Source organism: Vespa velutina, chromosome 15, assembly GCF_912470025.1.
Source record: "Vespa velutina chromosome 15, iVesVel2.1, whole genome shotgun sequence".
Lineage (NCBI taxonomy): Eukaryota > Metazoa > Arthropoda > Insecta > Hymenoptera > Vespidae > Vespa > Vespa velutina.
Genome location: NC_062202.1, coordinates 131,375 through 155,104, shown reverse-complemented (window position 1 = coordinate 155,104; position 23,730 = coordinate 131,375). Strand labels below are relative to the sequence as shown.

The following is a 23,730-nucleotide window of genomic DNA, read 5'->3' as shown; positions in this document are numbered from 1 at the left end:
AACAAATTCGACGCAAACGTTTCCTTTCATTTTCATTATATATTAAATAATTATACTGCGGAGAAAAGTGATTAAGTTTAAAGTAAACGTCTTGATTCATAAAGGGCGCAATTCGTAAGCGTGCAAACAAGATTTTTTAGCATTTCTCTAGAATGGTAGGTAAAAAAGTTTCAAAATGTTGTCGATATTGACAAGGTAGAGCCCTACGATATTCGAAAATTTTCGATAGATTTTAAATATTTCAACAAACGTTTCAATTATTTCCAATGTTAAACGAAAAGTCGTCGTTGAAAATTATTTCAATTTTCCTGTTTATTTTTAAAATGTCATCCCCGTCGATAATCCGATTTAAAAATATTTAGAAATATTTCGAGTTATTACCATTGGTCGATAAAATTAATTCAACGATCGCAAAACATTTCCTAATGTTTTTAAGATCAAAAAAATTCTTTTTCCTTGTCGTTAATTATATTAAATTAAAATGATAATTAACATTTAAAATGACATTGATAAATATTTCGGAATTAATTAGAATTTTATAAAAACGTTTTCATAGCCGAAATAGCTCAGTTGGGAGAGCGTTAGACTGAAGATCTAAATGTCCCCGGTTCGATCCCGGGTTTCGGCAACGCGCGTTGCGGGGAGGGGTTTGTGTTAATCCTCTACTCCCCCTTCCCTTTTTTTCTTCCGCTCAAGGAATCTTTTATTTCTCCGTATTTATACTTTTACTCATTTTTCTGATTCGCAAAATATAACTGGCCCATTAGATTTTTATTTTGACTTTATCTTGAAAGAGAGGTGGTCGAATAACTTCGAAGGACGCTATATATATATACATAATATATCAACTTTTCACAAAAGATGGTAGCGATGGTAGCGGAAATGCAGCTGTAACATATATATATATATATATATATATATATATATATATATATATGTAACGTGCGGCTTTGGGGAAAAGAACGCGAATGGCCTATGCATTTGACAAATTCAAATGCAAAAAAAATTCATCCCAACGATAAATAAAGATATGAAGCTAGAGAAGATATTAATTGATCGTAATGAAGTCGAAGTGCAAACAACCTTTTAATCAATTTTCGAAGGATCGAGCTCGTTTTTTCAAACGGGGTGGTTTAAACCGCGCCCTTTCGATTGGTTTATCGTAGCGCATGCGTAACTCTCGTTTCACTTCCCTGTGCTGTTTCGGTTCTTCGGTCCACTTGACAGTCGACAGTCGGAATTACGTCAGGGGTGGCTAAGTCGTGCTTGCTCGTTCTTCTCCTCAATGAGAGACAACGCAAGAATGCGACGATCGGCCCGATCGTGAGAATTTCAATCTACTTTCTCCGACGTTGCTCTCGGTGGATTAGAATTCTAAAGTGACCAACGATCACGATCGAAGAGAAACGAGTGATACAGAGAGAGAGAGAGAGAGAGAGAGAGAGAGAGAGAGAGAGAGAGAGAGAGAGAGAGAGAGAGAGAGAAAGAAAGAGAGAGAGAGAGAGAGAGCTCGCGTGTAGAACGCATTCGTCGAGAGTTATCGTTCGATTTTCATATCCTTTTCCTCCTTCCTGTTTACGCCGCAAAGAAGGAAGGACTAGCGATTCCTTGTAAGACAAATATTCAATGTGAGATATCGATCAACGTGCTTCGCGACTCGTGCTCATTCTCCTACCACGATTTTAGTGCCAACAAGTCATTGTTTTCGTTCGAAAGAGATACATTCTAAGAATAAGAAGGAAGGAAGGAAAGAAGGAAAATCGCAAAATGACTACGTCGCGAGTTATCGTCCTCGTCCTTTATCTACTTTTCCAACGTTCTCACGCAAGTAAGTTTACAATGTTGTTGAACGAGCTCGGTGCGTATAACGCGTTCGTCCCTACGCACATATACAGACACCTTCTTAGACACGTTTCATATCGATGCAACTCTCTATTCTCTTTTGCGAGACATACGAGTACTCCTGTATCATCAAAAACAATGTTTATGGTAGACGAGTTAAATGGGACACCTGTATACACAATGTTACATTGAACACAAATCAAAACTTTACGGTGTGCTCTTATACGAGTCTTTTATTATTATAAATTATCATTAACATAAATTCTTGTTAACGTATAGAGTTAACGTATTACGTATTTACCTGGTTTATTCGTGTCGATTGACCTATCGACACGAAGAAAATCTTTCTTCGTAATTTCTCCTTTGTACGGGCGCGAATAAAGTTCTAAGTATCCCTCTACGATATCCTGGAATGCATTCTCGTTAACGTTAGGTCGTTAAATAGACCGTGCGACTTTTGTACCGTAGAAAAAATAGTCTTTTATGGACACCGGGTGCCGCGACGCGATATTAAGCGGCGGAAGGAAATATTCGAGCGCGAACGAGAGAGGGAGGGGAAGAAAAAAAAAAATTCGCAGCTCACAATGAAAATTCCTCGGCCTCATATTTTCCGGAAACGCAACCAACCTCTTTTTCCAACATTCGCCTATACTTCTTACCCTCCCTCTTCCGCGATGTAATTCAATTTCGCTTTTTCTACTTTTTCGTTTTTCCTTACTTTGGTATCGTTTATGCGCAGAACGTTAAATCTCGGAATAAATTAGAAGCAAACGGAAGTTAGAGTCGTTTGCCCCCCTTTCGCTCGATCAGGCCAGCTTCGATACGCCTATACAGACTTATCCCGAACGATTTCGCTCCTCGGAAGGATTCGAAAGGAACGTGCTGACAGAAGGTCGAGGGGATGTACTTAATGCTCGCTTTAATTACGAAATTGGGTCGTGCCGCTTCACAGCTACAGGCACAGGCCGCTAATTCTCGCGGACAGATTCGATTAAAGTTAACCCGTTTTGAAAGACTCTTGTTTCCTGCAGAATCGACCATTTTTCTATAGAAAAACGTATGCGAATTTTTACGATTGACTTTTAAACTAACGGGAAGTATTGAAATCGATCCTGATGCTACCGATCTCGATTTGCTCGTGTGTACTATCCACTCGTAAAGCAAGAGCAAGCATCGTACAACCGCAAAGCCTCGTGGTACTTGAATGACACCGAAATAATTACGCGTTTATCTCTCCGATAATTCTCCCGCTTTTTTCTCACCGTCTCCGACGACGACGCCATTCGCGTAGGAATCGATTTTAACGAAATAAAATTGAATCGTACAAGCAACGTACAACGTTTCTTTCGCGAAAGGGAAATCGATTAAGCAAATTGCTCAAACTTTCCGCCAACTTTTCTCCTTTCGCGAATAATCGTTTTTAATTCACTATGAATATTTGTCGACGACAAATAATATCTCCCCTTATCCCTTTGAAATCTTTTCTAGATTTAATCGTTAATATCCAATAAGCAACGAATCCAGTCTTTCGTTCTGTCTGATTACTTTTCCACGATACGTAATATGGCCTGTCAATGAAAAAGAGATAATACTCAAAGCTATTACGATCTGGGAATTTTCTTGAATACCATAAGCCACGGTGACGATCGAGACGATAGAAATCTAGGAGAACCTCTTTCACGTAGACGGGTGCTTAGCCAAGAGGATTTGCGGATTAGTTATTTCCTCGCCGTTTCACCTGCTCGCTCTCTCTCTCCCGCAAATACAAAAGGATGAGTATACATCCCCGGATGGAAAATGAAAATTCGAAAGCTTTTAATATTCTATCTTATCTTTGATCTCTCGAAAGCAAAAATCAAAATAAGAGAAAGCAATTAAATTGATATCGTCGAAGAAATCATATATATACATATGTCGTTCATATATTTGTCGATAAAATAAAACATCTCGGTGCAGTTCATTAAAATATTCGAGATAATTACGACAACTTTTGAACGCGATAAATTTTCCATCGCAAACGCAAGTTTAATCAACTAAACTCGTGTATTCTTCGCAACGTAGAAATTAGAAAATGAATTGGTTTGGACGGTGAAAAGGTAGTTTGACATACGTTTTACGTCTCGCGTACCGAAGAACCACGAGGAATAATGGGGTCTTCGTTCGAACGAAGCGAGAAATATATGTTTACGTACTATATACATTCGTATATACGTATATATGGGTAGTTGTTACGCGTGGAAAATTGGATAGCACGCTGTACCGCAAAACAAATGAAGTCCGCGGTTTGGCCGCGTGATTGGCTATCAAGGCCTGCACCATGCGGGATATCAACCAATCGGGAAAGTGGTTTCAATGGGGCTGCGAACGTTCCTTTTACGATCTTTCGTTCTCCTCGTTATAAACACGTCATAGGAACGACAAGGTATCACGTAAATTATTCAAGAGTCGAAAAAAGTCTGAACAAAGTTTGACTTTGAAAAAATTATCAGGTAAATTGTATATTCGCCGAAAACGCCGAAAGAATATTTACAAACGTCGACGAGAATGATCACGTAAACGCATATACATAAATAGGTATTACGTACGATGGTAGATATATACACGTTCAACATGTTGAGGCGAACGAAATTCTAATTACTAAATTAGAATTAGAAACGATAGAACGTCCGTTGTATGTACGACTGACTAACGAAGAACTAAAGTATCCAAATATTACTTTTGTTACGTTTATTTTCTATTTATTTCTAATGATAACTTTATCCCGATATTAAAATCGTTTTTCCCTTGGAATTTTATACATAACAGGAGAATCCACGATAATTTGAATTATCCAATAGCTAGCGTGAGATACTCGCTCATCATTGTTAATTAAATCTCGCCCGTTAAATGGATAGTCCTTTTCCTGTATTCACCGTTCCTGAGGGAACAATAGGAATCTAGAACGTCACGCTCCCATAGATTCGATTCCTTTCTGATATACGTTTTGAAATACATTCGAAAAGTAACGAACTTGAGAAATGGGAAAGCCATACTCGCGGGGATGTTATAAAAGAAATTTCAAAAAGACATGAAAGAGAGAGAGAGAGAGAAAATAAACGTTTAAATTTGTTAATTGTCATCCTTTCGACTTGTCCCAGTACTTGAAGTTCTTCGCAAGGAATTCTTCGTGTTACATGCAATTTCCAAGTTCCTTTTGTCTCTCTTCGGCGGTTCGTGACGGAAGCATTTTTAATTAGGCTTCTGGATGCCCCAGGTGCTACCCGTCGTTTTCTATACAGATATACACTTACGCGTTAGTTGTATATACGCGCCGAAATGACTCTGAAATAACGTAGAGTGCTACCGTTTTCTACCATATATATTTTTAATAATATTCATTAATTTTATTCATTATTTGTCCAAAGGATCTGTGTTTCACTCGATTTGCAAATACACATTTATCTACACAACATATCTAGATAGAAACGACGACGATATAAAAGAAGACGAAAGGAGAAGATAAAAGAAGGAAGAAATAAATCGGCTCATTCGTGACTTGAGAGAGAAAGAAAGATATAAAAAGTATTCGTGAAAAACTCAAACAGACACTCGATTGATTTCAAAAAGCTTGGGATCAATCGATCCATAGCGGTTGCCAATACACGGTTATCGTCAATATCGTTTATATGCGTAAAGAATAATAAATGAGGAAAAGCAATGAAGTCACGTATGATAGACGTTTACCGGTGTTGCTCGTCAACGATAAATATCAAAAGTTGGGTGTCCTGATTAAACGGGTCGCACGTACTAGAACAACACCGTTTGCAGACGACGATATGCTTGGCCATGAGCTTGACAGATCTCCTAACTGATCGATATTTACTAGCAACGGCCATTGTTGCGAACGCCTCTCTCTTCCTCTCTTTATCTATCCTCTTTCTGTTTCTACCTAATGCTACCTTTCATTGTCGACCAGCATCGTTTCCTTTCATTGTGGATCTTGACGTCGATTTCTCTGTATTATTCAAAATTGTTTCCATCCTATGGATTCATTGAACAATTCACCAATATTTCCGATACTCGTAAGTACATCGTCAATTTGTCCGTCTCTCTCTCTCTTTCTCTCTCTCTGACCACTCATCGAACGAGCCATTTTACTTAAAAGTAGAAAGGTGTAATGGGAAAATCTCGTCGTCTCTTTGCTTGCGATTCTTTCTCGTTGAATTTGAAAGTTATTAAAAGTCGCGTTTGGAAGTTGTGAAGAATTTATAGGAAGAGTTAATGAATTTTCTTTCAAAGATAAATTTGCAGACCGAAAGTTTATAAAAAAAAAATAAAAAAATAAAAAAAAAGAAAGGAAAAACGAAGAGGAGACATTAAAAGTCGAGGAAATTTATCGAAAGTTTATGGATATTGTTTGACACGTTGAGTGGGCAATTTATGTCTAATACAAATATTAATGAGGCAGTTTAAAGGAGAGATCTCTGGATAAATGAGTAATTAAAAAGTAGTGTTACGAAGAGATGAAAATTTTAATAATATTTCACCAAGGTAAAAAACAAATGTGAATTCGTTAATTAAGCGTGCAAATAAACTAAGAGAAACTATCTTCTTCGTTCGATACATTGAAATTTAAATGACAATTTTTCGCCTCTGGATACAGAATATCATTGTTACTTTTTATCAGGTACTTAATAAATATAGGTTATATCGAATATTCGAGGAATCTTATTAATTAATAGAGAATAATATGCAACAATTTTTACGAATGACATCGTTTTGATATACGGTCCACTAGTTATACCGATACGGTTATTGTGAGAACGCGCATATACGTATATTCGTACAAATGCCATGATGTCTCTTTACCCGTTGTACCGTTGAATAAAAGGATACGTTCTTTGCACATAATATTATAACGATTGTGAACTTTCTATCAAGACGTCCGCCATATCGAAAGCGCCATTTTGAATTCTCTTTGTATGACGTTGTATTCAAGCTAAGGAAAATTAAATAAGTAATAGATACGTTTTTGCCAATGTAATTTATCTACGTACGTTTCGAGTCGAATCGAAAGCCAGTGTAAGCGTTACATTTACGAGAGTAACATCGGAATAAGTAGTACATATGTAACTGCCCTTTCTCTCTCTCTCTCTCTCTCTTTCTCTTCCGTCTTTCACTGAAGCTAGGCGACAGGGATAGAGTTGGCAGCACAGATCGATGCGACGATCCTTCGTCTGTTCTCTCACTACGAACGCGCGACACGCGAGCGAAGGAACGCGCGCATCTATCCAAAGTCGTCTCCTTTTCTAAGCCACGTGAGAATATGTGCGTGTGTATGTGCGCCCGCGCAAAATACGCGTCAAACGAAAAGAAATTATTATTAACCAATATATTTATTATTTATCGTTATATTTCTCTTTTTCTTCTATTCTCGCCTTAACCTATCGATCGCGAATTATCCTGGCAAAAAAGATTTTATCGTTGTTTCTCGTTCCAGTGTCCGGCAGAGGTAACTCCGGCCAGGTTCTTCTCGGAGAAGTCGACATCGCAGTTAGAGATGACGGTTCCGCCAGCGAGATCACCACGGAGGAGCCTTATTTGAAGAAATGTATCGTCGATGGGAATGCCTATTCGCACAGTCAAACGGTACCGATCTAATTTTTAATAACAATTCGTCCCGCGATATCATTAACGTTTTTTCATTTGTCTTTTCGATGAATTAATTTATCGAACATTTATTTAATTCGCAAAGAAAAACTAATCGTAAACTTTATTCGAAGTGTTTTCTTCTCTAAGAAAGATAAAAGTAAAAAAAATATAAAATTATTCGGTGCGATCGATTAAGAAAATCAGGTAATGAAACATAATATAGAAGATGTCTTCAACATGTCAGGATGGCCGAGCGGTCTAAGGCGCCAGACTCAAGGTTGATACCTTACCCGTTCGACGCGGGTTCGAGGCTTCTGGTCCTCTCTGAGGGCGTGGGTTCGAATCCCACTTCTGACAAAGTTTTTTTTTCTTTTTTTTTCCATTTTATTCCCTATTCTCTATTGACGCAATATATCGTATTTCGTCGAATATAATTTTTTTTTATTTTTTTATTTTTTTTTTCATCAATTATTCATATATTTTTAAAAATGAAAGATAACGCGGAGGAGAATTAAGCTTTTCTCTTGGATCCCTTGCATTTGTAAATCCTTATCGATTTATTTTTTATTCTTTGCACGATCTGTTTGATCGGATGAAATCGATTAAATATTATTTTCTCATACATATATATAGAGTATGAGTTTGGAGAGATGAAAAATAAAAGGCTTCGATCGTCCGTCAACGAACGTTGCGAAAGTGATGATCTCTTCGTATCTAATAAATTCTGCCAATGGCAAAATTCGAAGCTATCGGACTCTGACGAATAATAAATAGAAATATTGTTTTCTCTCTCGACTATTAGAAACTTTTATGTCGATCGAGACACATGCGTCTCGAGAGTAATAATGCAGGATTTTGGTGAAAATCCGTGTGTGCTTTCGGATCGTGCACTCCTGCGTATATACTGCTCTACGTATAGACACGCACGCACGTAGTACGCATACGTAAATAGCCGGGCTAGAAGTAATCCCCGTAGTCGCTACTAATTGAAATAGAATGTACACACATACCCTTATCGGAAAATACCGACGTGGATCTTTGGTAATGGATCTAGTAACGTAATAAATTAACTCGCAACCATATGTGTGTGTGGTTCGTCTTTGAACGAAAATTTTCACGTAATTCGATTAATATAACGCGAGTAAAAATCCGCATTATCTTATTTTTGGCAGATTTTAAATAGACGTTAATTAATTTAATCTTTAGCGATCAACGATATATCGTCGTCGTTCATACGTAGCATGAAAATTCATTAACATTTATTTGCGAATGCCGGCCCTCCTCCCTGCCTGTAATCTGCTTCAGCAAACAATGCCATTTTAATGCAAACACGGTATACACGATATACGCCGACGAAATGAGGTCACGCGAGAATTGTAATATCTCGGTTTTACGTATGTACATAAAGCGGCAAAAAACAATAATCTTTCGGTTAATAACGTAACTCCAACGTCACGCTTTACCTTATGTTTTATTCATGAAACTCCTTTTTATTCTTTAGAATTTTACTCGTTGGACTTTTGTCTGTTCTCTCACCGTCTCTCCGTACGCCCATATACGCGATAATTCTTTAACAATGGCCAAGTGAAATAAGCTCGAAAAGTTTGGACATGACGACTATAACGCGTTCAGAGTGTGTCCTAAACTCGAAGAAAGAGATTCCAAGGCTTCAATCGAGTTTGTTTCTCGGCTTACTTCGAAGAGAAGTAACTTCTTTCGACTGAGAACCTTCGACTGGCTCGCAATATCGAAAAGTGGACGAAACATGTTATATCTACGTCGGCTACGAACAAATCCAAAGAAATACACTTACTTGTGGAAAGTACGAAAAACATCTTCCACTTTTTTATCATTTCTCCCTTCTCTTCTCCTTCCAATGGCCTACTTTCCTCTTCCTTTTTTTTTACTTTTTCTTTTAAAAAAGTACAGTAGACGTATCTATCCTATCGATAGCCATATCTTACGTTCCAGTACGCGTTCTTTCCATCCAGTCGAGACGGTCTCCATATTATATTCATCTTTATTATCTTTCTACTCGTATTTCCAATCGTTCAATAACATCGTTTAGAGCATACTTGATGATGCTTCGAGCGGTACTAGGCCTATTCTCTGCCTGTACGATGATTGCTCGTGAGTCGGATAGGTCAGACGCAACATTCCCATCGTTATAGGAGACAAGATAAACGAAGTACGCAACGTTCGATCGAATTTCGAGGCAAATTTTGATCGATCTCTTTTGCCAAAAAAATGTCCGACGATTTGCGAAAAAAGATGTATTTGTAAAAAGAAATTATATAATGTAAAACGTTGCATCTCTGTGCAACAGAGAATATGACGGCAGAGACGGTAATATCGCCTTGCACTCCCGCGTCCAATTAGTAACGCAGCAAATTTCGTCGCGCGCGCGAAAGGAGGTCGAAAGCTCCCCAGAAATGGCGCTCGTATATCCTGCCACAAGATACTACCGTTTTCTTTTCTTTTCTCTTCTTCTTCCTCTTAAAGCAAAGTCTTTAAGAGTGTCACGACGCCAATGCCATTTAACATTAAGCTTTTCTAGCCGGCTTACCGATTATCATCGAAACGCGTTTTATTCACCATCTTTTTTTCCGCTTTTCCATTTCTCTTGGAACAAGGAGCAGGGAATTTATTCGATATCCTCGTATAACATATGTAAATAGCATCGGATTACGCATGAAAAATTTCTATTCGCTTTAATTGCGAATCGTTAAATATCTAACGTCGTACGATGGAACGCTTTTGAACGTCGACGAATTTACCGTTTACCGTTACCACCGATATTACGCGGGTTTCGAAACGCAGAAATGTTACCTTTCAAATGTTGCAAGGGGTATAATACATTCGAGGATGAGTATTATACGACTATTGCGAGCTCGCATTAGAGAATTTTCAATGTAAAAATGACGTTAATGTCAAGCGCAACGAAGATCGCGAAATAAAATAATAAGGATAATTGAAAATTTTATTTCACGACCGGAATAATTGCGTTTCGTGAGATTGTGTCAATGGTAAATCGGGTTTCTTGGTCGCCAATGCGAAAACTTGAGTCGAGTTTTCCAATTCCAACGATTTTTTTGCGTGATCGCGAGAGAATGAGCGGCCGACGCCGACCGTTCGATACCTTGCAATTGACGTTTATTACAAAAGAAAAAGGAAAAAAATAATTAAAAAAATGAAAGCACAGAAGAAGAAAAAAAAATAATAGAACAATGGATAAATGAAAGAATATTTTTTGCCGTTTTCAGATACCGTCATACGACGTCAACTCTCATTGCCTCTGCGTCGCCGGCGAGGTTTATTGTTGGTGGCAAAATTATAATCCGAGTACCGACTCTTCAATGGGTTCTGCCTCGTCGTTATCGACGACTTTAGGAAGCAATTATACTCCCATGTTGGAAGTGAGCACGGACACTGCCGATAGTTCTGAAGCTTCCGGTGATCATCTTGTCGAGGAAGCTCTCGTCGGGCAATCACAAGGACGCGTCGAGATCAACTCGACGTACTCGACTACGCCGTCTGCTCCAACAACGTGCCTCGTCATGGGTACTTATGAATTATTATTTTCTTTAAAAGAATGTCTTACAAGAGAAATGGCAATATCGAGCTCGATCGATCGATAATAATTCATCGACGAATATTACGACTTTAAAACGAAAATTCGGATGGAACGTTAACGTACTTTTCCTCTTGAATATAGATAAAATACGTTGAACGTCCTTTTAAAAGATGCATTTACGGCTAAAAAAAATTCTTTTCTTCTTTTCGAAAAAGAGAGAATAAGCTCGTTAAATTTCTCTCTTGCGCGTTGGTCGCGGCTCTTGGTGAAAAGGAATCAAGTGGGCGAGGAAACGCACTAAAGACGCCTCTCTCTCTCTCTCTCTCTCTCTCTCTCTCTCTCTCTCTCTCTCTCTTTCTCTCTGATTGCAGGTAGGGAGTATCGAGAGGGCGAGGTACTGCCGCATTCGACCGGAAACTGCGTCGAATGCAGCTGCGGCTCAGAGGGTCGGGTTGAGTGTTCTCCTCGGGATTGCGTACCTCTAAGGCCTGAGATACCGGTCGCACCGGATATACCCGAACCACCAGGCGCTGATTTCGAGCTCTTCGATTTGGCACGAGATCGAGGGATCGACGAGGGATTTTAATAAGCTTCTTCTTTTCCCTTTTCTTATCCTTTTCCTTTTCCCTTTCCTTACCCATTTCCTTTCCCTTTTCCCTTTTCGTTTTTCTTTTTTCGAGAACCGCCTACTCTAGCGATGACTCTGCTCGTTCTTTTACGAACGTCGTACGCCAACTTTTTCAACGGATTCATTACTCGTATACATTTCGTCGCTCTCGAAGCAATGATAACTTTTGAAAAGAAAGAAAAACCAAAACAAAACGAAACAACGATCTTATATCTTCTTCTAATTTAGAATAGAGTTTGCGTTCGCAATAGATCACATATGGATCACCGCGAGACGTGCAAGTCAAGTTAGGAAACTAATCGATAAATCGGCGCCTTCTCTCTTAATTGAGAACGTGCCTTTCCATTTCTTCCATTTATTGATTTACCTCAAAGATAATTTCTTTTTTTTTTTTTTTCTTTTTTTTCTTTGCTTTTTTTAGTAACGCCTAGCGTAAACTTTTCTAAAAACGATCAAGTGAGATTATTGTATCGATCTCCTTTCTCGATATCCACGATTTTCAATCGCCTATTATTATTACTTTTAGTTGATCATATCCTAATATTTCCTTTGGGAAGAACAAATCGCGAAAAATGCTTTGCAAAGTCAATGGAAGACGTCGTAGTAAAAATTTTTTAAAAGAACACCGAAAACGGTACGAACGAAGAAATGTGTTCCGTTACTTCGCACGGAAAGAGCTTTTCTCTTTCTAAAATTTGCGAAACTTTCGGTATGTTTAGTGATTTTTCGAGGGATTTTTCCTGACCAAATAGGAAAATATCTTCTGTAGGGAACGGCCTATGAACGTAATAAGAAAAAGAAGAAAAAAAAAAAAGAAGAAGAAAACAATGTAGGAAATCGGCCTACGCGACATTAATCAAGAATGAATTTCATCAAGTAGCCAAGTGAGAAAAAAAAGTTGACACGACTCTCATCTTTATGGATTACGCATTTGTCTTTATCTACTATTCAGATCGTCATATACCTTTAGACATTTTCTAGTCTAGACATATCTTAGACTATATCTTAGTTGTATTCAAAATCATCATATCCTATTCATATTCTAGTCATAATCATAGATCACGCGATAAATTTAATTATATCGTATTTCCCTTGCCCGGGATGAGTGTAAAAAAATATCGAATAATTGAATTAAGATACACGGAAGGCTATATATTATATACACTTAAGTCCAACGAAGCAGTATTATCTATTTTCATATATGCATTTTATTTCAGTTCTATATTTTGATCTGATATTTTTCAATGCCAATGCTAGTATCTTTTTTATGTGTTAAAATATTCCACGCGTTACCGATCGATGCAGCAACTTTGATCTTCCTTTGTTCTTCCATCTTTTTCTTTTATTAACGAATATAAAAAGCATAATTATAAGTTCAACGTTCAATTATAATCATCGTTTCGTACAATGAGATTATATTGTGTATCATGGTGCGATCTCTTAATATACGCGTGTAATAATTTTGGTGCTAATAATTTCACATTTTTAAATCGTCAAATTGTGCTTAAATACGATTCGTTGAAACTTTGTAAAAGTCTTTGCTATATAACGTTTATTGTTTATAAAATACAATAATCTATGCTCGTATATAGAAGCATTTTCTAAATTCTCTCAAGTAGCGAAGCTATTCTTCTTGTTGTCGTTTACAAGTGACTACAATTTCAATATATTTTAGGGACACCCTGTGTATATACATACATATAAATCCATACATAGAACATACATATATACATATGATAGAAACACATACCCATTATGCAAGGAACCAAATATTAAGATAACGACCTATACACACATACATACGTGTATATATATACATACATATATACATATATATATATATATACGTAGGTATAAAAATGTATGTATATATACTTGCGAATAAATAGACGTAGATAATTTTAGTTTGATAGAATTTGGATGTCGCATACTTTTTACAAATGCGTTCTTAGGGTATTTCATTTGACCATTCCAGTGCAATTTCAATTGACCATGTTAAGGATTACTATTAAACAGTCCCTATTCCATAAAGATTATTTAAAAGCAAGGAATCGCTTGTTAAAACTTTCAATGGTTGCAAGGTACAGAAAATGTTCTTCTGAGCGCGCGTCTACGTGTACGTTTATGTGCACGTCTGTATCTCATATGGATGCGCTTCCATACATGGACACGGTTAATCCTATGAAAAGTTAGCAGACTATGCGTTGGAGAAGCTAATTATGAAAGAAAATGGCTAGAAAAGGGGCTATAATTACGTAATATATTTAAGAACGACGGAAGAGAACATTACCTATAGGTAGTCGTATTATTAGGTAGACTCCAATGTGATATATACACGCAAAAGATAACTTTGTCTAAGAGTTTATAATACTTTTGAAAAGGGCCGATCTTTCATCAGGGTCGTTGGAAAGAACTTAGTAACGTAGTAGTGTACTACGAGTAACGAGAAAAAACAAAACAAAAAAAAAAAAAAAAAAACTCTGTACTCAATAGGACCACCAACCAAAATATTCTCGTTCGAATTGTACAGAATCAACGAATTAACTTATATAGATCCACGCATGCAACAACTTTGATTGTCATTAAGATATTTTTATTCGATTATCTTTTAGATAACTTTAAGATAACATGATGCTTCGCGTTATCCCTAACACTCTTTACCTTTTTAATTGTTATTATCGACACGACTTTCTTCCGTATCGTGATCGAGGAAAGGTTAGTTCGTTGTAAACGCCTACTACGGATTTTAGACAATCCATATTTCTTCCTCCATAAAGAATCGATGAGAATAAGCATGAGGATTCAAAGAATGGAAAGGGAAGGGAAGGACAAAGTAGTAGATAGATTTGTAATATAATTTAGTTGCGGTGACGTGCCACGGGACCATCATCAAGGAACGAAGAATGATATCGCGCATTGATTTTCCGTTAGTTTTTTATATTTAAGTAACGATCTCGTAACGTCTTCCAACTATCCCACACACAGTTATGTCCACCTTAACGTTCGTGGGGATCTCCTGTCCTCTCAAAAACGATTGTTATTCGAATAAAGGAGGATCTTACGATCAAGACTTCTTTCTTATTAAACTCTCGCATTCCTCTTCTTGTATTATTCGCAAGAAACGTAAGTACTTTCGTTTTTCATTTCGATCGATCTTCCAATATGAAAATCAATATTTTACGAGATGGAGCTAGTGACGCTAATGACGAAATTGATTGCCGGTAAATTTTTTATTATCCTCTAGGATACATGTCATTTTACGTTTTATATATTTTTCTTTTCACGCAGTGTATACGTATACATATTCCGTATGTACATGCGGAAAACAAAATGCAAGCAGATTAGGAACGAGTGCGGTTAACAAGTTTATCGGCAATGTGCAGTAATCGTTACGAAGTGTTGTTATCAGGTTATGCAGGACGCATGCGATTCAATAACGCATTGAAATGTCGTTGAAACGGTTAGAAAATCAAACATAATATATATATATACACACACACATGCTTATTTTGCTCTTATCATCTTCTTACACGCATGCGTTTCATTGGAAATTTCCCTAGCACGTGACGACGACATAACCTCTTTGTACTGTTCGTTATGTTACAGTGACATCGGTTTCCCTTTAATTCACGTGATTATACATATACACGATAACGTGAAAGGTTTGCAGCCGTTAGATAAGGACTCGACTCGAACTACGCAAATATTTCATTTGTTTTAACGAGTTATCAGCATCAGATCAGTGTACAATCAAATTGTTGAAAAAATTTTTCCGGTGATTCAAGTACACCGGAATATAACTTCATCCTAGATAGAGAGACTTATAAAGTAGACAAAAGGCAAAGTATGGCAAAAGGCATTGCGCCGTAGAAGAATGCAGAGCGCAGAGATGGACGGTAACAGGAATCAGGAATCCTTCCCATTCCGTAATCTTACAGAATTGTACAAAGGTCTGGAAAATTTGATAACATGGCCAAAAACGACACCTTTAAGAGAGTCGACTGAATACGTTCATCGAGGGCTCGAGGTACATTACTCTGGATCGAGATTAACCAAAGTTGGAAAAGATAAAGTGCCAAGGACGTTGCTTTGTCACGATATGAAAGGTGGTTACCTCGAAGATAGGTAAGACGGCAAAATTTTCAATTATCTCATTATATTTTTAATTATAATAGATCTAATATGCCCTTCCTTAATATTCATTGCAGATTTATAAACGGTTCCAATTCAAACGAGGAGTATCTATTTTATCACTGGAGCATCATAGATACGTTCGTTTATTTCAGTCATTATTTCGTAACCATTCCACCTTATGGATGGATCAATGCAGCTCATAGCCACGGGGTAAAAGTGTTGGGTACGGTGATTACGGAACACGCCGACGGCGAAGTTATTTGGAACCTGATTTTGCAGTCTGAAGAAACCGTAAGACGTTTTGCCAATGCCCTCGTTCAAATAGCAAAATTTTATAAATTCGACGGTTGGCTGCTCAATGTTGAAAATAGTATTAAACCGGAAGGGATTAATAATCTCGTCTACTTTGTTAAATATTTGAGCGATCATATTCACAAGGAAATTATTGGCTCTGAAATAATATGGTACGACAGTGTAATAAACACGGGAGAATTGAAGTGGCAGAATGAGCTTAACGAGAAAAATAAGTAATATCTTCTTAATTATGATATTGCATAGGATTATGTGTGCCTTAGGGACTGTTACATCAAGTTATCCTTTATCGCAGGGACTTCTTTTTAGGTTGCGATGGAATATTTTTAAATTACAATTGGTCAGACTCGGAATTAATCAATAGTTGTATTCTCGCGATAGATCTCAAACGAGACGTAAAGGACGTTTATGTGGGCTTGGACGTTTGGGGCAGAGGATGTCCTGGTGGTGGCGGTTACAATTCTGCTCATGTAAATTATCTACCGATATAAAGCAATTTTCGTTTCTTTTTTTTTTATTTAAATAAAAGTACATAAATAAGGGAAGATGTATTAGAGAGGATATTATTATATATATATATTTTTTCAGGCACTCGAAAGGATACGTAAACGGAATCTATCGGTTGCCATTTTTGCTCCAGGTTGGACGCATGAATATTTTGGACCCAAAACGTTCGGACAATTGGAGGACATGTTTTGGGCCCAACTTTTTCCTTTTTTATACGTTCATATTCCGATCTATGACAATGAAAGATTTAACACGTCCTTTTGTCGTGGCAGTGGCTCAGTCTATTATCGTCGTGGTGTAGTAAGTAAAAACTTAATCTAGCCTCTCTCTTTCTCTCTCTCTCCTTAAATAACTTCAATAATTTTATTTAACTTTGTTAATTTTTTACTAGACGCAATCCGAAGTATTCGACGAGAAGCCGTTCTATAACTTGTCCATGCAAAAAGTGCAAATTTCGGTGCCCGTGCCACTTTTGAAAATTTTGGGCTACACAGAAGAAAAGCCTATCGATGACAATAAAAGCTCTTCGAAGAAAGAAGCTCTTTACGTTTACGAAACCGAAAAGTGTTACGTTCGGTTCTTAGGCAATGTCGTGAGTTTTCAACCAAAATTATTACCTACGAACGTGAATTATTTCGAATTTTCCAATGTATATTCGTACGAGGGCGGAGGCTGTCTTAAACTGATAACAAAGAATCCCGACGAATATCATAGGTAAAGTATTTTTATTCCGTCGATCTTAGATCCACCGAGATGTACATGATTTCATAAAATTAACAGATTATTCTTAATATACGTCGAGTTTGATCGAAATATTCAAGGATCCGTCGTTTACAAAGCAGAAGAAATTAGCTCGGGAATTAGTTCGATAATCGACGAACCTATTTTGTTATTGGCCAATGATTCGGGCTTGAAGATCATCCTGCCGTACGAGACATTCGAGTTGAACGCAGGTTGGAGAAAGTGGTGAGTTTCGCTAAGAAAATAATGGCTCTTTTAATAATCTATTAACGATCTTTCCGCCGACTATCGCTTTACTACTTTCAGCGTCTACCTGACCGACATGAAGACCGTGAACGAAATCGGAATAAAGTTCTCCAAAGAGAGTAGTTGTTATTTGGGGGAGATCGTTTTGGAAGGGAAGCATCGTCGATACGGTGAGTTTTACGGCGGGAGATGCTTCTACGTGTAGGTTTTTTCTCTATATCTTTAAGAAAAAACACGCTCGACGTTTATTCTCAAGGTTCGATCTCAAATTTGTACGGGTTCATTCAACTCTATCTTATTAGCCGCATTACAATGTCGTATTCGCTTACGCTTGTTTACGGGAAACATAGGTGTGGCGCCTACGCGAAACGAACGGTACTACTCGCGACCGTACTACTACCCGCCAAACAGACACAATACGCGTACGTGCATATAAATACGACCCGCGTACAGCGGCTAACTCGACTAGAATCTTTCTAATTGAGAGAGCCTTTTTCTTCGAGTCCTTTCGACTTGCAACGAATTTTACATCCCATTTCCATCTGAATGGGGTTTTTTTTTTTTTTTTTTTTTTTTTCTTTTTTTTTTTTTTTCAGCAAGAGACAAAGCCGAAAAACACTCCAAAAGGCGCGCATACTTTGCGGCGGGAGTATTCGTTTTATTACTTAGGCAAGCGCAATTAAACGTTGCAACAGGGAAGCCTTGCGAAACTCGTTGTACGAGGAGAAGAGTCGGTTAAGTGCATAAATTATACCGCATTTTTCGTTTCTCCTTTGGTTGAACGTACCAATTGAACGTTGCTTCGTCATTTAAAGTCTACGTTCGAGGAAGGAAGAGGAAACATTCTTAAGCGTATTAAAACGTAGATTCGATCGTAGGGAAAGAACGTTAACGATTCGTTGAGATTCTAGAGGCGACGAGGCCGACCCGAATTACGTTAGTACCTGTCGCAAGAGAGACCCGTCCTGGGCCGTAATTCGAGAGTTTTTAAGGCGGTGCGGGGACTCATTGATATTCCTACAGTCGCGTTTGCTCGAGTTTTCGCGCGGCACCGTTGCTATCCTCGCTTGCGCACAAACTTTGCGCCTATTTCGATTCGCAAGCCGTTGTCATTAGACGAGAATCGTACGTAAAAGCGTACATTTACGATTGCGTCGATCGCTAAGAACTCGTCCTACCTTTTACCTTTTACTTTTCAACGTAGGCAACATATATATATATATATATATATATATATATATATATATATATATACATATGTATATGCATATATATGTATATTATATCGTCATTCCAGCGGCAGGAAAATGTAAAGGCAAATTATTTTCCAATGGAGTAAATTACGTGAAATCGTTTTGAATGAAACGACTCGTCCGTGTGACCTATAAGAGATAAGCCATAGGGTGTAACGATAAGAGATGCCGTTTCGTGTTTATAGGATGATGTGTTTTCCTGCTTGGCCAAGGCGAGCCGGTTGGGTGTTTTACGATATAGAGACAAGGACGAAGGTGGTTGAAGTGCCGATAAAGAGGGAGAGAGAAAAGTCGAGTTAGCGGACGAGGAAGCATTTACTACTCGTTCGATCGACTCTAACGAGCCATTACATTCCTGAATTTTTCTCTAAACTCGATCTTGCACCTCTAGATTATCTAGAATCTATCTTTCTAGATCGTTCCGGTCGGACGGCCAACAACGTTCCTTTTTGATTTTGAGAAGAAAGCTCTCTTTCTCGAAGCGAGCCGTTGGTGAATCGGGTTACGAGCGTAATCGACGACGGCTCCTCCTATCGTCACAGAGTCACGTTTTACTTTCGCGAAGCGATGACGAGATACGTCGCTCGTAGGAACGTCGCAATGGAATGCAAACGTACGCAATCCATACGCGGTTGGTTCGTTGGTCTTGCGCACCGGTCAGTTCGTTGGCCTACTCTCTTAACCGTTCCGATCGGGGCTTCCTCCATTGATACTCTCTCGCTCGCTTCGGTAATCTTTTCGAAATTTACTTCCTTTTTAAGATATTTCTTTTCCTCGATCCCCGATCATCGAGATCTTAGCACACCTGTATAGACGCGACGAATCGATATCGAAAGTAAATCCGACGGTGAAATTCCGTCGGTGGTTAACGTAACTCGTCGACTTTCCGTGACGTTTCTCTTCGCCCTTCTCTGTCATTTAAGTCATTTCCGTCACGCGCGCGCTCGCGAATTAGAAACGGCCGCAGTAAGAATCATTTGTATCTTTCGACTCTTCTTTCGTCTTTCGCGGTCGGTGGTTTTCTAAGAAAAAAGATGCAGAAAACGAGTTTATTAAGTTAGAAAGTTTGCCGTCGTTTGTTAAACAAAAAATTCACTACTTTCCTTCGAAAGATTAAGGTTGGCGAAACCTTAATCGCATTAGGCGTATGAATAGTCTTTTTAACCGTGTGAATACTCCTATATTGATAGAAAAAGGAGTTTTACGATTTCAAGGTCGTACTTCGAACCCGCTCCATTAGGTGGAATTTATTAAATCATATTGTACGAGGACTTTCACCTCGTCCGTTCGAAGAGGAAATATAAAAGAGTAGGCTGCGTAAAACTTTTTCGGCCATTAAAGCTTATGAGGTTCATGACAGTGCCACAGTTTTCTGCTCCAATAGACTCACCTTCCGCTGGCTCCTTCCTGGCGTCGGAAAAAAGCCGTGAGGTAATTCGATTTTCAAGTCCGCGCGCGACTTTGCTCGCTTACGTCTAATTACATGGTCGAGGGATAGCAATGTACCTATTACTATATAGGCACGCGGATTTATAATAAATACTTATATCCGAGGAAACTTGAGTCGGCACTCTCTTCTTGCTTTATGACGAAATAATCGAGCCGAGGGGAACGTTCAAGTGGAATGAATATCGCGACTCGGATAGACGTCCTCTATCGTCATCGTCGATCGATGCCTCGTCGTCGAAAGTCTTGATATAAAATATTGCGCCGGATATCGCGCAAGAGGCGAAACGAAGCGAGACCTGTTTAAACAAAGTTGCCCGATTATCGGATGCCAGGAGAAATAATATCGAAAGCACCGATCGAGCGATATCACCTTCGCGCTGCGTGTCGCTCTAATGCGACCGCTGCCCAACGAGAAGTTTCCCTTCCAATTATCTGCTTCCCTCGGCCAACTGGCAATACGCCTTTGGTATTTCCTGTCCGATCTATCACGCTTCATATATTTTCCCGCGTGCGTTGCCGCAAATAATATTTGGATCTTTTATTATTTCGATTCGAACGGAGATTTTCTTGTCGATGGTTCGTCGCGTCGACACAATCGTGCCTCTTCTCTTGGGCTGCGAATTTCTTAGCAGCGCGTCAAAAAGACAATGCATATTAAATTTTAAATTACCGTTAGGCGCAGGCTAATTATCTTTTCTTCTTCTTCTCCCTCCTTCCCCCCCCCCCCCCCCCGTAGACGCAACGCTTAGGCAATGTTCCACGACGGTTTTACCTTCTTATTCAAATTTTGAATAATTTCATCGATTTAGGATCGAGCTAAAGCTTCCTGAAAGCGATTTGCGCTCTAAAAGAACGATAGGAAGTAGAAACGGGATAGCGGGATGTGAAGCTTGGTTAAAAAACGATCGGTTATTGCTTTAAGAAAAGGTCAGATTATTTCATCTCCGTGGAATGCGCTCCAACCGCAGAGAACAATTCTCCTTGGAGCAACGTTGTTGTAGGACTCGCTCGATGGATCGGTGATTCGCGCTTTGAACCCTCGCCTGGCTCGCGTTTCATTTCCCACGTCCGTCGGTTTCTAACGATCGGCACTTTCCTTACCACCGAGTGGTAAGCGGGCTCGCTAGGTCCGCAAAAAAATAGCGAATCATGAGGAAACTTTCGCTCCTATGCATCTGAATTCTCCTTTCCTTTCTTAGCCATGAATTTACGACGAATTTGTCTCGCTTTGGTTCGTTCTTTTGCGAGAATTTCGAAAAATCAAGGAGAAATTGTTCAGTATCCTTTGCTTCTCCTGGAAACGTTTTCGATAAATGACGTCGTTTGAATTCTCATGGATAATTTAAAGTTTTGCGCGCAAACTCGGGACGAAGGATTCACAAGCGTCAGGATGTTTGACCTCTCTCTCTCTCTTTCTTTCTCTCCCCCTCCCCCTCCCACCGTTGGACTCGCGCATTTCTCTCGTGTAAGTCGGTTTAGAAAGGCGGAGAAACCTCTGGAAGCTCTTGGAGTTTGCGCGCAAAGACTTCATCTCGCTCACCGAGCATCGACGTCTACCGCCAGGTAGACGGTAATGATGTTCTTGCCCTCTTTGATATTCGCTGGAAAAAGAAAAAAAGAAAAAAAAAAGAAAAAGAGATACGCGAATAGGCGTTGATTCGAATACTCACGTATTTCTTCCCTTTTTTCATGTGCAAATTTAACAGAAATTCAATCTAATAATCTCTTTGGCAAGCTCTCTTGTCCGACTTTATTCTTCTAAACAGTCACGAAGAGAAATGCACGTACGGATATTCTTCTCTTTCTTGGCGTTCATCATCGGTGGCCGGTTCGAAGGAATTCATAGATCCTAGCAGCCAGCTGTGTTCATTGTCAGCTATGCGCGCACATACGTACGTGTGGAAGAGGTACCATAAGAGAAGAATAAGTAGAGAAAAAGTTTGAATTCGCCGCGGCCGGCTGCGCGGTTCGCGAGCCGGCAAACGGGAGATATGCTCTCCGACTTTGCTCCCGAGTAAACGCAAGGCGACGCGAGCGTGTTATGGCTTTTATTCGCCAGAAGAAAACTTATTAGACGTGCGCGGGCTAATTGCGAGAAGTAAAGGCATCGCTCGAGTGAGCTCAACCGCGTTCGGCTCTGCAACCTGTTACGCGCGAGAACCCACCTAACGTTTTCCATGGGATGAACAAACGTATTTGCAGATTTAATCCGAAATTTCATCTCCTCAGATGATTTCAGGCATACGCGTTTCTTTCGACGAACTCGCACGTAGAAAAAAAGCCAACGATTCTCTCAAGCACTTGAGAATTGTTACAAAGCTCTCCGGGCAAACGTCTAGCGATCTGTTGGAAAAGACCTGTTGGGTGAATAGATTCTGGATCAAAGACATCGTCGACGAGAATTCGCATTACAATGGCAAGTGTGGACAAGGATAACCGCGTGGCTCACGAATATAAAATCTCGCCGAGGCAGGTTGAAAAGGAGGGAAAGGTGAACGAAGACGGCGTCGTACGGTGTACGGTGAGCGGGAAAGCGGGATGGAAAGAGGAAGGGAAAAGAGAAAGAATGAGAGAGAGAGAGAGAGAGAGAGAGAGAGAGAGAGAGAGAGAGAGAGAGAGAGAGGGAGAGGGAGAGAGACAAGTTGGTACAACACTCGCGATTCCTCCGTGTTGCCTCTAAACGTTCCAGTCACAGTACGGACGTGAGATCGACTGGTCGACTTTGACGTTCGCCTTCTCCAAACATTTTTCCCTCGGTTTTCTTCCCTCCCCCCTCTCCCATGCCCCTTCCCCTACGATCTCCTCCAACCCATCATTAATCTTCCACCCCATCAATAATCGTCCGAGTGTTCGTGTTCCATTTGGAAAAGTGTTCCATTGTGGAAAAGTGCCCTTGAATTTAACGCGACATTAAACGATCCTCTTCTTCGAAAACGACTTTTGAACGGCGAAGATCAATCTTGATTTGAAATTCTTCATCCAAAATATCTCGGAGCAACGACAGATAGCTATCCCGGTAGTCGCCGCGGTACGTCAGAACGGTCGCTCTTCTTCGCGCGATTCTCATTGAAAATGATCCCTGTTAATAATGATCCGTCGTTAGCGTCGTATAATTTCGAATTAGATCACAAAGAGAGGGACACAAAGTTAGAGTATGTTTCGTATTTGCGGAATTTCTTCTTCGTCGGAAATGATAAATGAAGTCGTAATTTAGGATTCGTAAATGAGAATCGACACACTTCTTGTTTTGCTTAATTTACAGATCGTTGCGAGTCAGCGGACTGTGCCAACCGGATCAGCGACTACACCGTGTCTATTGACCTTTCCCGAGGAAGCCAGAAACATAAGAAGGAGTAATATAACATTGATATAAGAATAAGATCGGGGCTGGAACGACCTATAGAATCGAATTG

General features: G+C 39.2%; 2 protein-coding genes and 2 non-coding genes across 9 annotated transcripts; all 4 read left to right on the top strand.

Moving 5' to 3' along the window:
- Positions 1-555: 555 nt before the first annotated feature.
- Positions 556-628, top strand: Trnaf-gaa. Its single transcript has one exon. It is a non-coding gene; the product is annotated as a tRNA-Phe (tRNA).
- A 579-nt stretch (positions 629-1,207) lies between these two features.
- LOC124954413 lies at positions 1,208-14,743 on the top strand. 4 transcript variants are annotated; one of them, XM_047507347.1, is made up of 5 exons: positions 1,208-1,610; positions 1,687-1,828; positions 7,322-7,470; positions 10,737-11,034; positions 11,419-14,743. In XM_047507347.1, exons 2-5 carry the CDS (start codon positions 1,768-1,770, stop codon positions 11,631-11,633), a joined length of 723 nt encoding a protein of 240 aa, XP_047363303.1. In that variant the 5' UTR covers positions 1,208-1,610; positions 1,687-1,767; the 3' UTR covers positions 11,634-14,743. The 4 variants fall into 4 exon arrangements, with proteins under 4 accessions (XP_047363303.1, XP_047363302.1, XP_047363301.1 ...); XM_047507346.1 differs by having other exon boundaries at positions 1,208-1,828; XM_047507345.1 differs by lacking the exons at positions 1,208-1,610; positions 1,687-1,828 and adding an exon at positions 4,951-5,903.
- Positions 7,713-7,830, top strand: Trnal-caa. Its single transcript has 2 exons — positions 7,713-7,750; positions 7,786-7,830. It is a non-coding gene; the product is annotated as a tRNA-Leu (tRNA).
- On the top strand, positions 14,658-23,704 carry LOC124954402 (cytosolic endo-beta-N-acetylglucosaminidase). Of its 3 annotated transcripts, none has more exons than XM_047507314.1 (10): positions 14,658-14,798; positions 14,964-15,135; positions 15,282-15,800; positions 15,884-16,336; positions 16,417-16,591; positions 16,710-16,928; positions 17,020-17,342; positions 17,409-17,594; positions 17,676-17,785; positions 23,580-23,704. In XM_047507314.1, exons 3-10 carry the CDS (start codon positions 15,550-15,552, stop codon positions 23,672-23,674), a joined length of 1,812 nt encoding a protein of 603 aa, XP_047363270.1. In that variant the 5' UTR covers positions 14,658-14,798; positions 14,964-15,135; positions 15,282-15,549; the 3' UTR covers positions 23,675-23,704. The 3 variants fall into 3 exon arrangements, with proteins under 3 accessions (XP_047363270.1, XP_047363269.1, XP_047363271.1); XM_047507313.1 differs by having other exon boundaries at positions 14,756-14,896; XM_047507315.1 differs by lacking the exons at positions 14,658-14,798; positions 17,676-17,785 and having other exon boundaries at positions 14,881-15,135.
- Positions 23,705-23,730: the final 26 nt, after the last annotated feature.